Consider the following 14,651-nt stretch of genomic DNA (forward strand, 5'->3'; position numbering starts at 1 on the left):
AGAAGCTCAGGCAGGAGGGTGAGAACCAGTCCTGCGGCTGCGCAGTGATGCGCCTGACGCGCGCCCTGCCACGACGACAGCGGGGAAAGGACCCGGCGGAGGCCGGCGGGGGCTGCAGGCTGGAGGGAATCCTCGTTCCGGGGACGTACTCGAGGAGGAAAAGGGGACACTGGGGCTCCCCCCTAGCCCCATCTCTCAGGGTTCCTCGCTTTCTGCAAGGGTCGTTTTCTTGCCAGGTTCCCATAACGCCCTCTAGTGCTGATGCGAAGCCGAGGCGATCCCGGTGGTATTGGTCGGAGGCCCGGCCCGGCAGTGACGAGCGGCCGGGCCGGCCCAGGGACGCTGACGCCTCCCGCCCGCCTCCACCCCTCCTCCCGCGCGGTGCTGTCCACCGTCCGGTGCTGAAATAGCTCATTTTCGCCGCCGCCGTTCTCCGAAGGGGAAGGGCTGCTGCCGGGAGAGCCTGGGGTCCCCATCCCCGCCCACGCTCATTGCGCATATTAAAAACTCCGGGGTCAGGGCCCGCGGGGATGCACCTGGCTGACCCGGGTTCGATCCCTGACACCACGTGTGGTCTCCCAAGCCCCGCCAGGAGTGACCCGGAGTGCAGAGCCAGGAGTGAGCCCTGAGCATCGCTGGGTGTGTCCCCCAAACAAAACAAAACAAAAAAACCACTTAAGTCCAGAAGACGTGAGGTCTCAGCGATTAAACGGTATGTAGCTTGGACAGGGGTATGCATCCCATTTGTCTGGCTGGCCCTTCCGCGGTGAAGGGCTACCTTCAGTCCACCTCTTCCTGAAGATGTGGGTGAAACTCATGAGTCATTGCAGGGCCTGCCGTCTTCCTGAAATGAGACCCTGAGCATCATTTCTCTTCCACGGCTTCCTTTCTCTCCGCCCGATTTCTGACCACTCCCGCCTTCCTGGAGACCCTCTAGGGAGTGAGGGGGGGGGGGCCTCCGCTCCATTCTCGAGGACTTCTGGCTCCTGGACTGCTGCTTTCCAGAGAGCAGAAAGCGGCCCTCTGTGATGGTCCCGAGCCAGATGCTCAGTGTCCCGTTACTCTCGGTGACCTTCCTGCTCTCCAAACTTAGCCACGTGGTCCAACTGCAGGCGTGTCCGCCCAAAAGGCCCTTCCACCTGCGATGCCCTCCCCCTCACAGCCACTTGTCGATTCCTGGTTCTCCTTTAAGTGTCCCTTCCCGGGTGCAGCTCTGAGACAGCCAGACAAGAGCAGCCTGACTGGCCTGCGGTGTAGGCTGAGCGGATCCTCCCCACCCCACCCCACCCCACCCCAGCCCCGGGGTTTGCCCTGATGTCAGTTCGGCACAGACCCTCTGCCCCCACCCTTGTCATCACAATACCGAGCACAGGGACACTTCGAGAAAACCCCAATAAATACGTGTCCAGTGAAGGGTATTGGGTGAAACACAGCGGGTCTCTCCGCCCCATCCTCAAACGGGTAGGGATGTTGAAGCGAAGGTCTCGAGTTATCCTTTGGTGGGGGGCAGAGAGTCACACGTGAAAACCCACTGAGCAGAGCAGTTCCCCGAGTCCCACAAACTGATTGGGCAGCCGGGGGCAAGCCCCAGACCCTGGAACCTGGCACAGTGACCATCTGAGGCCTTGAGGGCCGAGTCGGGGCCTCCGCGTGCGGGGCAGGGGGCCAGCACCTCCGCATCCCCAGGCCGCACGTTGGGGCGCAGAGCTGGGGGGGGTCGAGGTAAAGCAGCCGGGCCCTCGGCGGTCCTGGCCCCAAAGCCTGACCCCTCCAGGCCCGCTTTGAGGCTCAACACACCTTCCCGGAGGCTAGTGGGTGCCCTTCCCCCCACCAGTGAGGTTTCAGACGTGGGGTCTGGGTGGGCTCGTTTGTGCTTACACCTGGGAGATGGAACCCCGCGGGCCCCCCGTTTTTGAGATCCCCCGTCAGCTTACAACCTGGGGGTGGGGGTAGACGCGGGTCCCCGCGGGCAAGGACTCGCCCAAGGTCGTCGCGCTGTGCGGCGGCCTGAGGGGCTGGGGGCTGGCGCGGCCCGCGGGCGGCTCGGGTGCGGGGTGCGGGGTGCGGGGTGCGGGCGGGGGGGGGGGACCGTGCCAGGCGCTGCCGGCGGCGCCGCCGGAGCCGCGGGGGCGGGGTCAGCGGAGGGCGGGGCGGGCCCCGCGGCCGCCGACGCCGCCGCGCTGGGGCAGGAGCGGGCGCAGATGCGTGCGTGGCCGCCGAGCCGAGCGGACGCCCTCCGGGCCGCTCCGCAGCCTGCGCGCCCCCCTATCATGCCCGGGGCCGCCCCCGCTGCCAGGACACCATGCCCGAGGGCGGCGGCGGCGACGGCGGGGAGGCGCCGGGGTTCGTCCCGGACTGCGAGCCGCTGCGGGAGGAGGTAGCGGCGCTGCGGGCGGTGGGGGCGGGGAGGCCGGGCGGGGGCCGCAGGGGGAGCCGGGGGAGCCCCCGGCAGCGGCCCGGGGCGGGGGGGAGTCGCGGGACCCCTGCGGACGATGACGTCATGGGGGTCTCGGCGCCCCTCGAGGGGTCCCCCGGGTCGAGGGGCCTGCGTGAGCAGGGAGGAGGAGGTGGGGTGGGGTGGGGCGGCTGGGGACCGAGGTGGGAGGTGACGCCCACCGGCGGCGCCCCCTCACCCCGCCTCGCCCGGCGGTGACGTCAACGCCGGGCCCCCGCGCGTCTCGGGTCCGCAGCGCCGCCCGCGACCCCCGGGACGGCGGGGTCAGGCCCCCCGGCCCCGGCCCGCGGCGCGTGGGGTGCCGGGGCGGCGCCTGCAATGCAGCAGCCGGGCCGGGGCTCGGGCGCGGAGCGGGGGAGGCGGGAACGGGGCGGGAGCGGCCGATTCTCCCCGCCCGAGGAGCCCCCCGTGCCCCGGCCGGGGAGACCGCCCGCGGGGTGCGGGGCGCTGCGGTGAGAGGCTCCGGGGGGCGCTGGAGGAAGAGCGCGAGCCCCACGCCCGGCCCTGGAGTCGGGAGCGACGGGGGTCCTTGGGCACGTGGGGGCCGCGGAGGCGCGGGAGGGGGCCGGGAGGGCTGCGGTGGGGGGGCCCCAGCGGAGGGGCCGGTGGGTCCCCGGTCCTCTGCGCAGGAGGAGCCCCGAGTGTGCTGTGTGCCAGGTGGGGGGGCACCTGGAGGTGGGTCCGGAGACTGTCGCATGCCGGCGGAGGTGGCATCTGTGCTTGGCGCCTGCCAGCTGCCTGTGGGGTACCTTGGGGTGTGCACGGGCGGGGTTCGGAGAGGCTTGGCGCGGCGGGCACACCTCTGCCGGCCTCTGGGGCGCCTCGCGGCCCTCCCTGCTGTGCCCGCCAGGCGGGGCCCTTCTCCCTCCCCCCTCCTCCTCCTCGCCCCTCTTCCTGCAGAGGCACGGGATGGGATGGGGGCCCGCAGCCCCGGGCCAGCGAATGGCCCCGCTGTCCAGCAGCTGTGCCCGCCCCCGCTCTCGGCAGCGCAGATGGGGAGTGGAGGCCGGAACTCCATCTGCTCCCCCAGACTCACTCCGCCCCCAGCACTTCCTCCCTCACCTCCTCCGAAGGCTGAGTCTCCCACCGGGAAGGGGTCTCGGTGACAGCAGGTGGCCCCCACCCCCCTCACCCTTCCAGCCCGGGAAATAAGCCCCCACCCTAGTCCCGCCCCGTGGTGGGCATCTGCCAGGCAGGTCCAGGTGAGGCCAGAGATCCGGACGGGGCGGACCCTTCCCAGGGCGGGGCGGGGCGGGGCTTCTCACCCTGAGGTCCCCAAAGGCCCAGCGAGGGGCACCCCACACAGCCGTGCAGGGGCCACCCAGGACGGGGCACCAGCGGGGAAGGTTCCAGGCCCCAGGCCTGGGTTTTGAGGGCGAGGAGCCCGGCGCCTCCGTTTCCTCCCCCCGTCACCCGGGGCGCACGCTCCCCCCTGCTTCCGGAGGCTTCGGGGCACCCCCCTGACCCCCGCCTCTCTCCTCCCCTGCAGCAGCGGCCCCTGAAACAGTCCCTGGGAGGCTCCCTCTGCCGGGAGTCGCACTGGAAGTGTCTGCTCCTCACGCTGCTCATCCACGCCTGCGGCGCCGTGGTGGCCTGGTGTCGCCTGGCCACCGTGCCACGGCTGGTCCTGGGGCCGGAGGCCGCGCTGGCCCGCGGGGCGGGGGGCCCGCCGCCCACCTACCCCGCTAGCCCCTGCTCGGACGGCTACCTGTACATCCCGCTGGCCTTCGTCTCTCTGCTCTACCTCCTCTACCTGGCCGAGTGTTGGCACTGCCACGTGCGCGCGTGCCAGGCGCCGCGCACCGACGCGCACACGGTGCTGGCGCTGATCCGCCGGCTGCAGCAGGCGCCGCCGTGCGTGTGGTGGAAGGCCACCAGCTACCACTACGTGCGCCGCACCCGCCAGGTGACGCGCTACCGGAACGGCGACGCCTACACCACCACGCAGGTGTACCACGAGCGCGCCGACAGCCGCACGGTGCGCGGCGAGTTCGACTACTCGGCGCACGGCGTGCGCGACGTGTCCAAGGAGCTGGTGGGGCTGGCGGAGCACGCGGCCACGCGGCTGCGCTTCACCAAGTGCTTCAGCTTCGGCAGCGCCGAGGCCGAGGCGTCGTACCTGACGCAGCGCGCCCGCTTCTTCGGCGCCAACGAGGGCCTGGACGACTACCTGGAGGCGCGCGAGGGCCTGCACCTCAAGGACGTGGACTTCCGCGACTCGCTCATGGTGTTCGCCGACCCGCGCCGCCCGCCGTGGTACGCGCGCGCCTGGGTCTTCTGGCTGGTGTCGGCCGCCACGCTGTCGTGGCCCCTGCGCGTCGTGGCGGCCTACGGCACCGCCCACGTGCACTACCAGGTGGAGAAGCTGTTCGGGGCGGGCTCCCCGCCGCCCGGCGCGGGGCCCAGCGGGCCGCCCCTGTCGCGCGTGGCCACGGTGGACTTCACCGAGCTCGAGTGGCACATCTGCTCCAACCGCCAGCTGGTGCCCAGCTACTCCGAGGCCGTGGTCATGGGCGCCAGCACGGGCGCCTACCTGCGCGGCTGCCAACGGTGCCGCCGTTCGCTGAGCAGCAACTCTCTGCCCCCCGCGCGGCCCAGCGCGCCCCGCCTGCCCTTCAGCCGCAGCCGCCTGTCGCTGGGCGCGGGGGGCCGCGCCACCCCCGGCGTCTTCCGCAGCCTGAGCGGGGGCCCCCTGGGGCGCCGCGGGGAGGACACGGAGCCCCTGGAAAGCCCCCCGTGCTACGAGGAGGCCCTGTACTTCCCGGTCCTCATCGTGCACGGGGACAGCGGGTGCCGGGGGGACGGGCAGGGCGCGCTCTGAGGCGGGCCGCCGTCCACCCGGGCTCCGCAGCAGGAGGGGAGCTGGCCTGCCCCGGGGGGTGGGGTGGGGGGTGGGGTGGGGTTCACGCACAGAGGGGGGTGCGGCGGGGGCGAGTGCGCCCTGTCCCAGCCGAGTCTGAGCACCGTCCCGGCTCGCCCCCGCCAGCCCCCGTTCTGACCCCCCTCCCCAGGACGGCAGACTCTCTGGCTTGAGGGTCCTCGGGCCGGACAGGGAGGAAGTGACCAGAAAGCCAAGGGCAGAGGCCCGCGGACACTCGTGGGCTCCCTCCTGCATGGTTGAGGCCCAAAGGGCTCCTGCCTGCCCCCAAGAAGCACAAGCTGGTGGTTTGGGGTCCTACCCCCCTGGGCTGGCCTCCACACTGCAGGAGCGCCAGCGAGGGGACCCCCACAGCCATGGCCCTGCTACCCCCAAAGCCCACACCCGTCCCGCCTGTCACCTCAGTTGGCCACCAACCCCGGATCAGACATCCCCATACCGTGGGTCCCCCCTCCCGAGAGCCTGGATCCCAGGGTACAACTTCATGCCACCCTCACCCCAGTGCTCCCTGGTGCCCCTCATCCTGGGGACCCTTCTCAGGGCCCCTCTGCTGCGTCCCCGCTCCTGCCCCTGCAGCCTCCATCCACGCGTCAGCCACGCACACGCCCTCCAGACTTCGCCCTCTCATCACACCCCTTCTCTGCTCTTCACCTTCCCAGCCGGGGCCCCGATTCTCCCCGCGGGGCCGGCCCAGGAGAGGAGAGTGTGGCCCCTTCCTCCCAGCCGGGGTCCCCACCCAGGGGCTGCGGGGATGGAGGGGGCAGAAGAGCTACAGCTGAAATAAAGGTGTGAGCCGGAAGTTGTGTCCTGCACGTTCCTGGCGGTGCCCGCGCTCAGGGGGTAGGGGTTGGGGGGCGCCTGACTTCCGAGCGGGGAAACTCCCAGGCCCTCCCTACTCCCTTGGCCTCAGACTCAGGCCGGGGGTCTGGGCTGGGTCACTTCTGAGTCTTCCTGCTGTGGGAGGCACAGAATGCTGAGGCTGTGTGAGCTGAGGACCAGGGAGAGGCAGCTGGTGCCCCACGCAGGGAGAAGAGCTGAGGTCAGCCCCGGGACAATTCTGGGGTCCTGCACCCAGGGGATTGTTGTGGGGCAGGTTGGCGAACACACAGGCAGCCCTCCAGCCGGCTGGTGGGGCCAGAAGGCTGGAGGGGCTTCTGCGCACATGGGCGGTTGTGCAGGCTGCTGACTGCACAGGGACCGAGGACCCAGCCCGCAGGCTACCGGGAGTCTGGCGTGCAGCTGCGTCCACCTGGATCAAGGGCACCCTTTTGGAGACCAGGAGAGGGCTCAGAACCCTGTCCCCAGGGTTCCCCCAAGGAATAACTCAGATGTGGCCTTGAAGTAGCAACGACATCTACAAAGAGAGGTGTGCTGTTTGTTCTTTCGTTTGGGGGTGGGGGCCTCACGGGCAGTGCTCAAGGGTCACTCTCAGCTCAGTGCCTGGGAGTTATTCCTTGGTGGTGCTCATGAGCGTGTGGTGCTGGGGGTGGGCACCAGGGTTCTTTCATGCAGAGCCTGTGCTCTGCCTTCAGCTGTCTCTCCGGACCCGAACATCCTTTACAGATTTATTTTAAAATACCATAAGGGGTTGGAGCGATAGTACAGCAGGTAGGGTGTTTGCCTTGCACGCGGCCAACCCAGGTCCAATCCCTGGCATCCCATAGAGTCCCCCAAGCACCTCCAGGGGTAATTCCTGAGTGCAGAGCCAGGAGTAATCCCTGAGCATCGCTGGGTGTGACCCAAAAAAAGAGAAAAAAAAAAGGAGTTGAAGTGGAGAGGGTGCTTGCCTTGCACGCAGGTGCCGGGTTCAATCCCCAGCATCCATTAAGGTCCCCTGAGCACTGCCAGGAGTAATTCCTGAGTGCAGAGCCAGGAGTAACTCCTGAGCTTCACCCCCCCCCCAAATTAAAAAAGACACCACAAAGGGCCTAGAATAGAGCTGAGAGTGATGGGGGTCCCAGGCAGAGACAGAGTACAAGGTGTCCCAGGAGTGGGAGAAGCCTGGGTCTCAGGTCTGCAGAAAGCCAAGCAGGAGAAACATGGAGCTAAGCTGAGTCCACTTGGGCCTTTAAAGCAAACCCTCAGGTTTAAACGGGCATCCAGGAGCTCATGGGAGGAGCTGTTGGGGATGATGAGGTCTAAGCTGCATTTAGATTTTGTTGTTATTGTTTTAACGCCACATCCAGAGATGCTCAAGGGATATCCAGGCCCTGAACTCAGAAATTACTCCTGGTGGGGCTCAGGGCACTATACGGGAAGCCAGGGGTAGAACCTCCTTTCGCCATACGCAAGACAAGCACCCAACCCTCTGTGTTATGGCTCCAGCCCCTGCATTTAGATTTTGAAGAAAATTAAGCTGCTTGGAGCCAAGGTGGGGGATGGTGAGCGTCACACCCTGTGGTCAGCAGCCCACTGTTCCACTTAGCTTGGGAACACAAGTGGTTGAAAAGCCACTTCCGTGGAAACGCTCCAAGGACCAAACATTAAGGAGGCTGCCGCCGGCAGGGGGCGCCATGGCCCAATCTCTCTCCTGCCACCAGCAGGGGGCGCCATGGCCCCATCCCCTCCCCTCTTCCACCCGGCGCTAGCATCACCAACAACTGCCCCATAGCCACTGGCCCTTCTCCGCCGTCCCCTCCAGATCAGAGGCCTGGTTTCCCTTCAGAGGTCAGAGTCGCTGAAGGCAGCCTTCCCAGCCGCCCACACACCTAGATGCAGCTTAATGTTCCTTGAAATAGAAACACTGGCAACGTCAGTTTCCAATTTGTTTTTTTTTTAATTTTGGGGAGTAGGGAGAAGGCTTGAGCCTCACCTGCTGTTCCTGACTGTGCTCAGGGAACATTCTTGGTGGTGCTCAGGGAACCGTATGCGGTGCTGGGGGTTGAATCAGGGTCACTTGCATGCAAGGCAAGCACCTTATTCTCATCCTGTACCCAGACTGGAATGCAGACGTGATAGCTGGAATTCCAGCCCTGACCTTGGGTCAGGAGATAGCTTTGAAGGTCTGGGGATGTAGCTTGGTGGGACAGTGCTTGCCTAGCATGTGTGAGGTCCTGGGTTCAGTCCCCAGCTTGAGAAAAAAGAAACGGGGGAGCTTGAGACAGACCTGTTCTGGGAGAACAGAAAACCAGGATGGGAGCTGGAGAGACAGCACAGTGTTCAGGGCACTTGCCTTGCACACAGCCAACCTGGGTTCGATCCCCGGCATCCCATATGGTCCCCCCAAGCACCAGCAGGAGTAATTGCTGAGTGCAGAGCCAGGAGTAACCCCTGAGCATCACCAGGTGTGACCCAAAAAGCAAAAAAAAAAAAAAAGAAAGAAAGAAAAGAAAAGTTTGAGCTGGTGAAGCCCTTGTTTCCTCTTTGACCGGAGGCTATTGTGGCTTCTGCCCTCTCCTGCTCCAAGCCAGGCCGGCAGCAAGTGACTTTCCTCCCCCAGAGGGACAGTGTGGCCACTCCACTTCCGGGGCCAGGCGTCAGAGGCCTTGCAGTGTCTGCAGCTGCCAGGCTGTGAGGTTGCCCAGAACAGTCTCACTGGAAGTTGTGAGGCCTCCAGGGGATATGCCAGGCTAGTCGAGCCCCAGGCGACAGTGGCCAGAGGTGCCCTAGCCTGAGGCTGAGGGACCATCATGTGGACCCACTTTGCTGCCCTACAGAAGAACCCCTTGGGGCTGGAGCAATAGCACAGCGGGTAGGGTGTTTGCCTTGCACACGGCCAACCCAGGTTTGATTCCCAGCATCCCATATGGTCCCCCAAGCACCAGCAGGAGTAATTCCTGAGTGCAGAGCCAGGAGGAACCCCTGAGCATCGGCTGGGTGTGAACCAAAAAGCAAAAAAAAAAAAATGAAGAAGAAACCCTTGATTTGGAGAGCCACCAAGATTTGGGGAGATTTGGTACAGGCGGCGGAGAGCTCTGCCTGTGACCCACTACCACCTGGGTTAGAGTGGGGGGGGGGGGGCGCAGAGCCCAGTCAGGCCCGCCAGAGGGCGCTCACCTTTGGGCTGCCTCGTGCCCTGGTTCATTTGTTCGTTCTTTAACAGAACCAGGAGGTTCTAGCGGAGGTTCCATCCCTGCACTGCAGGGTCCCGGGGAGCACTGCCAGGAGGACCCCAGAGCACCACGGAATGTGGTCCAGAAATATAAAAATAATTTTTTTTCAGGGGCTGGACCCATAGTCAGTGGGTAGCGCGTTTGCCTTGCACGCGTGGCAGACCCAGGTTCGATCCCCAGCATCCCATATGGTCCTCCAAGCACTGCCAGGGGGTAATTCCTGAGTGCAGAGCCAGGTCTAGCCCCTGAGTATCGTCGGGTGTGGCCCAAAAAAACAAACAAAAAAATTAAATAAAAAAAATTTTTTTGTTCAGGGCCAGTAGAGAACTGGGCATGGCTCGCTGCCCTGGAGTCTTTCAGATCCGTGTTCTGGGCTCAGGAAGGTGCCCAGGTCCTGTTCTCCTGCCTCCCCACCTGGAGTGCCCCAGGGAGTTTGGGGCTCCTCAGTGGGTCGAGCTCAGAGCCCCCAGGCCAGCATACCTTCCCCTCAAGCCACCTGGCTCCAGAGCTGGGGTTGGCACCGAGTGGCCCCAAGCATGTCTGGAAATGGTAAGAGGGACCTGGAACAGGCGACAGAGTCCCTGGGCAGTGACCACAGGGGACTAACGGAAGAGCGGACAGTCGGGTGGCACTCGGGGCTCAGGATGGCACCGCACCTGCACTCGGGAGCAGCTTCTGTCCCCAGGGCCAGCCCAGACTCGGTGTCAGCTCCCTTCAGCCACCTACGGTCAGCTTCCCAGGAAGACCTATGTCTCCTCTTTCTATTTTAAAAATCTGTAAAATGAAACTGGCCGACATGATTAATGCTGACTTCTGTTTTCAGCATTATAGAAGACATCAGGGCCCAGCGAGACAGCACAGCGGTTAAGACATTTGCTTCGCACGGGGCCAATCCCAGCTCAATCCTAGCCTCTACGGTAACTCCCCAACCCCTGCCCAGAGTGGTCCCTGAGCACAGAGCCAGGAGTAAGTCCTGAGCATAGCCAGGTGTAGCCGAAACACAAAAAACTTTTTTTTTTAGTGTTATAAAAAAAAAGTGCTGAATATCTTCATTTTTAAAAAACAAGTAAAGGGGGCTGGAGTGATAGCACAGCAGGTAGGGTGTTTGCCTTGCACGCAGCTGATCCGGGTTTGATTCCCAGCATCCCATATGGTCCCCTGGGCACTGCCAGGGGTGATTCCTGAGTGCATGAGCCAGGAGTGACCCCTGTGCGTTGCCGGGTGTGACCCAAAAAGCAAAAAGTAAATCAAAATAAATAAAAACAAGTAAAGGGAGGCCTGAGTGATAGGACAGCGGGCAGGGAGCTTCCCTGCACGTGGCCGCACCTGGGCTTCAGTCCCCAGCACCCCAAAGATCCCTCGGGCACTGCCAGGTTCAAGAGTGGTCACTGAACACCGCTATGTGTGGTCCCCAAACCAAACTGAAACAAAACTCGAAAACCAGAGAGAGCAGAGAGACAGCACACACGCCTGGGGCCTGCAACCTCCCTGCTTCAGGCCCTTGCGCCATCCCTGCCTCAGACCTTCCCTCCCGTCTCTGGGCCTGTCCACACCTTGCCCGAAGCCGGGATCCACAGCATGTGACAAGGGGCTGGAGCAATAGCACAGTGGGTAGGGCGTTTGCCTTGCTCGCGGCCAACCCGGGTTCGATTCCCAGCCTCCCATATGGTCCCCTGAGCACTGCCAGGGGTAATTCCTGAGTGCAGAGCCAGGAGTAACCCCTGTGCATCGCCAGATGTGACCCAAAAAGGAAAAAATAAAAAAAGCACAGCAAGTGGCAGGCCGGGCTTGGTGCCTGGTGAACGGCAGTCTTACTGTTCAGCTAACTGGCCAGAGACATTCTATCTGTTTGCTTTTTCTTGGGGGCCATACCCAGCCGCGGGCAGGGCCGTGGGTGGTGCTCTGGGACTTTGTTTTGCTTGTTTTGCGGCCACACCCGGTAGTGCTCCGGATTTACTCCTGGCTCTGCACTCAGAAGTCACTCCTAATGGACTCAGGGACCATGCGAGGTACAGGGATCACCCTGACCCACTGTGCTACTGTTCAGACCCTCAAAGGGGCCGTAGTCGGTGCCAGGATGGAACCCGGATCAGCTGTGTGCCGAGGAAGCCCCTACCCGAGAGACTCTTCCGGCGCCTTCGTCCTGGGCTCCTCTGTACCATTCCCGGGAAGGTCGCCCCTCCCTGCACCGGCCAGAGCTGCTGCGATGCTGGAGAGGCCAGAGCCTTGGCCAGGGGTGAGCGCATGATCCGGCCTATCTGCTTCTGCGCATGCTCTGTTCTATCTGCCTCTATCCTGGCACCACATGGTCCCACAGTGCCGCCAAGGACAAACCCGAACACAGAGCCAGGAGGGATCCCTGAACACTGCTGGCTGTGGCCCCCAAGACGTCTGCACGTCCTGGGCTGTGGAGGGATGCCCTGGCAAGTGCCTGGGGTGAGGCTGTAGGGGAGGGAGAGAGGGAGAGAACTTACTCCCTTGCACAGGGTGAGTCCTCGTGAGGTGTGACAGCCCCCAGGGAACTCACCAGGGAGGCGTCACCACACCCAGCTCATGCCACACCCAGCTCTGTTCGGGGCTTATTCCTAGCTCTGTACTCAAGGATCACTCCTGGTGGTGCTCAGGTCATATGGGGTGTCAGAGACCAAACCCAGGTTGGCCACATGCCAGGCAAGTGCCCTGCCACTGTTCTCTCTCTTCAGCCCCAGAACAGTCTTTGGAATTGATTTTGCTCGGTACGACGTACCCGTTTCCACTGCTGCAACAAGTCAGGCTCACAGGGGCCCGAGCTTGGCATCTGTCCCCCACAGTCCCCCTAGGGTCCTGGTGGGAGCAGAACCTTCTGTTGCCCACAAACTGCTTCCCAGGGGCACCCCAAACAGCTGCTGCACGGTCACGCCCCTTCACAATCTTCCACACCCCATACATGCTCTTGACCTTGCAGTGCTGGAGGGGCAAGCTGGAACATGAACACGTGACTCCCACGGGTGGGGCGCATGTTAGGATGGGCCCGCATGAGTGCTATGGAGGGAGAAAAGGACCCAGCCCTGGGATCTCTCGGCTCTGCCTTCCGTGGGAAACAGGAATGTGGTTTATTTAGGGAGTTTATCGGCCTCCCTATATCAGACGCATCGGGACACCCACGGAGTGACTTTAGCCAGACGGGAAGGCCCGTACCCACTACACAGTCATAGTTGGTCTCCCCACTATGATTGCGAGCACCTGCGAGTGGATCCAGGTTCTGCCCGAGGGAGTCGGCAGTCAGTGGCGTGACACAAATGACTAATTAATCAGCCTTTGGTTAATTGACTAAATTAAGCAGCTTTTGTTTAATTGACTCCGCGCCTCGGGGCTTCCCGGTGGCTGCCAGACACCGCGCAGCCGGCAGGTGGCGCCAAAGGCCCGCTCCGAGACGCGAGCTGCGAGGCGCGCGGAGCGGCACCGTGGACGGAGGGACCGTCGCGGCGAAAGAGGCGGTTCGAGGGTATCCGGGTCAGACACGAGGTGTGTGCGGAGGACCAGGGGGCCTGAGCAACCCCAGAAGGCGGCGAGCGACTCGGAGAGCCCTGCGAGCGCGGCCATGCCCGGGAGGAGGCGGGGCCCGAGGGCGGCGGTTCGGCGTGGGCCGTGCGTGCGTGCAGACGCGGAGACAGGGGCGGGCACGCGGGCATCCTTAGCGGCGCTGCTGCTGCTGCTGGGTCCTTCGCTCCGTGGCCGGGGAAGCGCGCAGTCCGCACGCAGGCGAGGCCTGCCGGCGCGCTGAACGGGACCGCGCGCAGGGCGGGGTTCGCATCGTGGTTCTGATCCACGGGATCCCCTACCCTGGCGGACCGCGTCCCCGGCTCAGTCCCGAGGCGGAGCTCCCAGCTTTGCCAGGCGACGCACGAAAGTGCGTGAGGAAAACGTGTAACTGCGGGGCGGCTTCTGGACGCGGGAACTCAGGACTCTGCGAATCCCCGCTCGAGCCGCGGCGAGGAGGCGGGGTTTTGGCCCAGACGAACGGTGCCATTGGACGACCTCCGTCTTCGGGGCGGGGCACGATGGGCGAAGGGGCGGGGCAGCCGCTCTAGGAAAAACTGAGCTGGCGGGGGCGTGGCTAGAATTCGGGGGCGTGGCCTCGGGAGCGGCCGCCAGGGGCGCGGCGGGGTCGCGCCGGGAGGGGCGGGGCCTAGTACCGGTGGGCGGGGCCTGGGCGCCCGCGCGGGGGACTGGGCGGAGCCCCGGGCGGGCGCGGGCGCGGGCGGGGGCGCAGCCCTGGGAGGCGTCCGTTTCGGGCCGCACGCAGCTCCGCATCTGGTGCTCATTACCGGATGACAAAGAGCCGGCTCTGGGCCCCCTTCCCCACTCCCATCCCCTCCCTCCACCGCGGTGCCCTTAACCCTTTCCTGCCCTCGGATCGCTCCGGTGCCCCGGCCCAGGACCACCTGGGGAGGCGTCACTGCCCCCCAGACTGGCAGGCTTGGCCATCCCCAGGCTGCGCCCGTACGTCTTTCTCATACCCCGACATTCGCGGCCGCCTCGTGGGCCCCCACGCCCAACCCACGAACCTTTCCAGCGGCGCCTCGGAGGTTAAAAGTCTGTGCTGGCCCGGGGGCGTCTGGTTTGAGTTAGGGGAACGTGAGAGTGGGGGGCGGTGCGCGGGGTTCCCCCGCCCTCCCCGCGCGCCGACCCCTCCCGCCTCCCGCCTCGTCCCAGCCCCGACCCCTCCTCTCCCAGTCCCCCTGGAGCCAGCCCAGACCCAGCTTTGGGGACTGAGGGTGACGTTGAACCCCCGGGTAGGGAAGGGGGCGCTGGGCTGCTCCACGGCTGTTCGGGTGGTCGCAGCGGTTCTTCCCAGACCTAATTAGAGGCTCTTTAATGGCCACAACTGAGAAATTACAGAGGCAGTGGGAACCGGCGCCTCCCCGCCGGCTCCCCAAGTGAGCCCAGGAGGGGGTGATCACCAGGTCCCCCCCAGATGGTGGCCTCTCACTATCTCTCGGGGTGCTGTAGACCTGGGCTGCTCGGATCCTCTCTTCAAACTGGGCCTCCTAGGTCCAGGCACCCCCGAAATTGGCCCCAAAGGGAAGGTCCTGCCCAGGGTACTGCCCAGAGCAGTGGGAGGAATCTGAGCACAGGCCCCAGTTGCCCCCTCCAGAGGGGCGGGGGAGGGCGACAGCATCAGCATCGGAGCCACAGCAGACCCCTCATTCCCGGGTAGAATCACCCTTGTGGGCCGCAGGGTCTGTCACCCCGAACCCTTCCCCCAGCCAGCTCCATCTCTGAA

General features: G+C 64.7%; 1 protein-coding gene across 1 annotated transcript; it reads left to right on the plus strand.

Annotated features, from left to right (window-relative positions):
- The first annotated feature begins 2,146 nt into the window (after positions 1-2,146).
- Positions 2,147-5,334, plus strand: TMEM151A (transmembrane protein 151A). The gene is made up of 2 exons (XM_056131971.1): positions 2,147-2,377; positions 3,945-5,334. The coding sequence occupies exons 1-2, from the start codon at positions 2,303-2,305 to the stop codon at positions 5,274-5,276; spliced, it is 1,407 nt and encodes a 468-aa protein (XP_055987946.1). The 5' UTR covers positions 2,147-2,302; the 3' UTR covers positions 5,277-5,334.
- The last annotated feature ends 9,317 nt before the right edge of the window (positions 5,335-14,651 follow it).

Source organism: Sorex fumeus, unplaced genomic scaffold (assembly GCF_029834395.1).
Source record: "Sorex fumeus unplaced genomic scaffold, SorFum_2.1 ptg000093l, whole genome shotgun sequence".
Classification (NCBI taxonomy): Eukaryota; Metazoa; Chordata; class Mammalia; order Eulipotyphla; family Soricidae; genus Sorex; species Sorex fumeus.

Bases quoted from the DNA above. Each gene is read 5' to 3' on its own strand.
- TMEM151A (XM_056131971.1), top strand. From the start codon at position 2,303: ATGCCCGAGGGCGGCGGCGGCGACGGCGGGGAGGCGCCGGGGTTCGTC. The intron at 2,378-3,944 runs GTAGCGGCGCTG...CCTCCCCTGCAG, and splicing joins GCGAGCCGCTGCGGGAGGAG to CAGCGGCCCCTGAAACAGTC.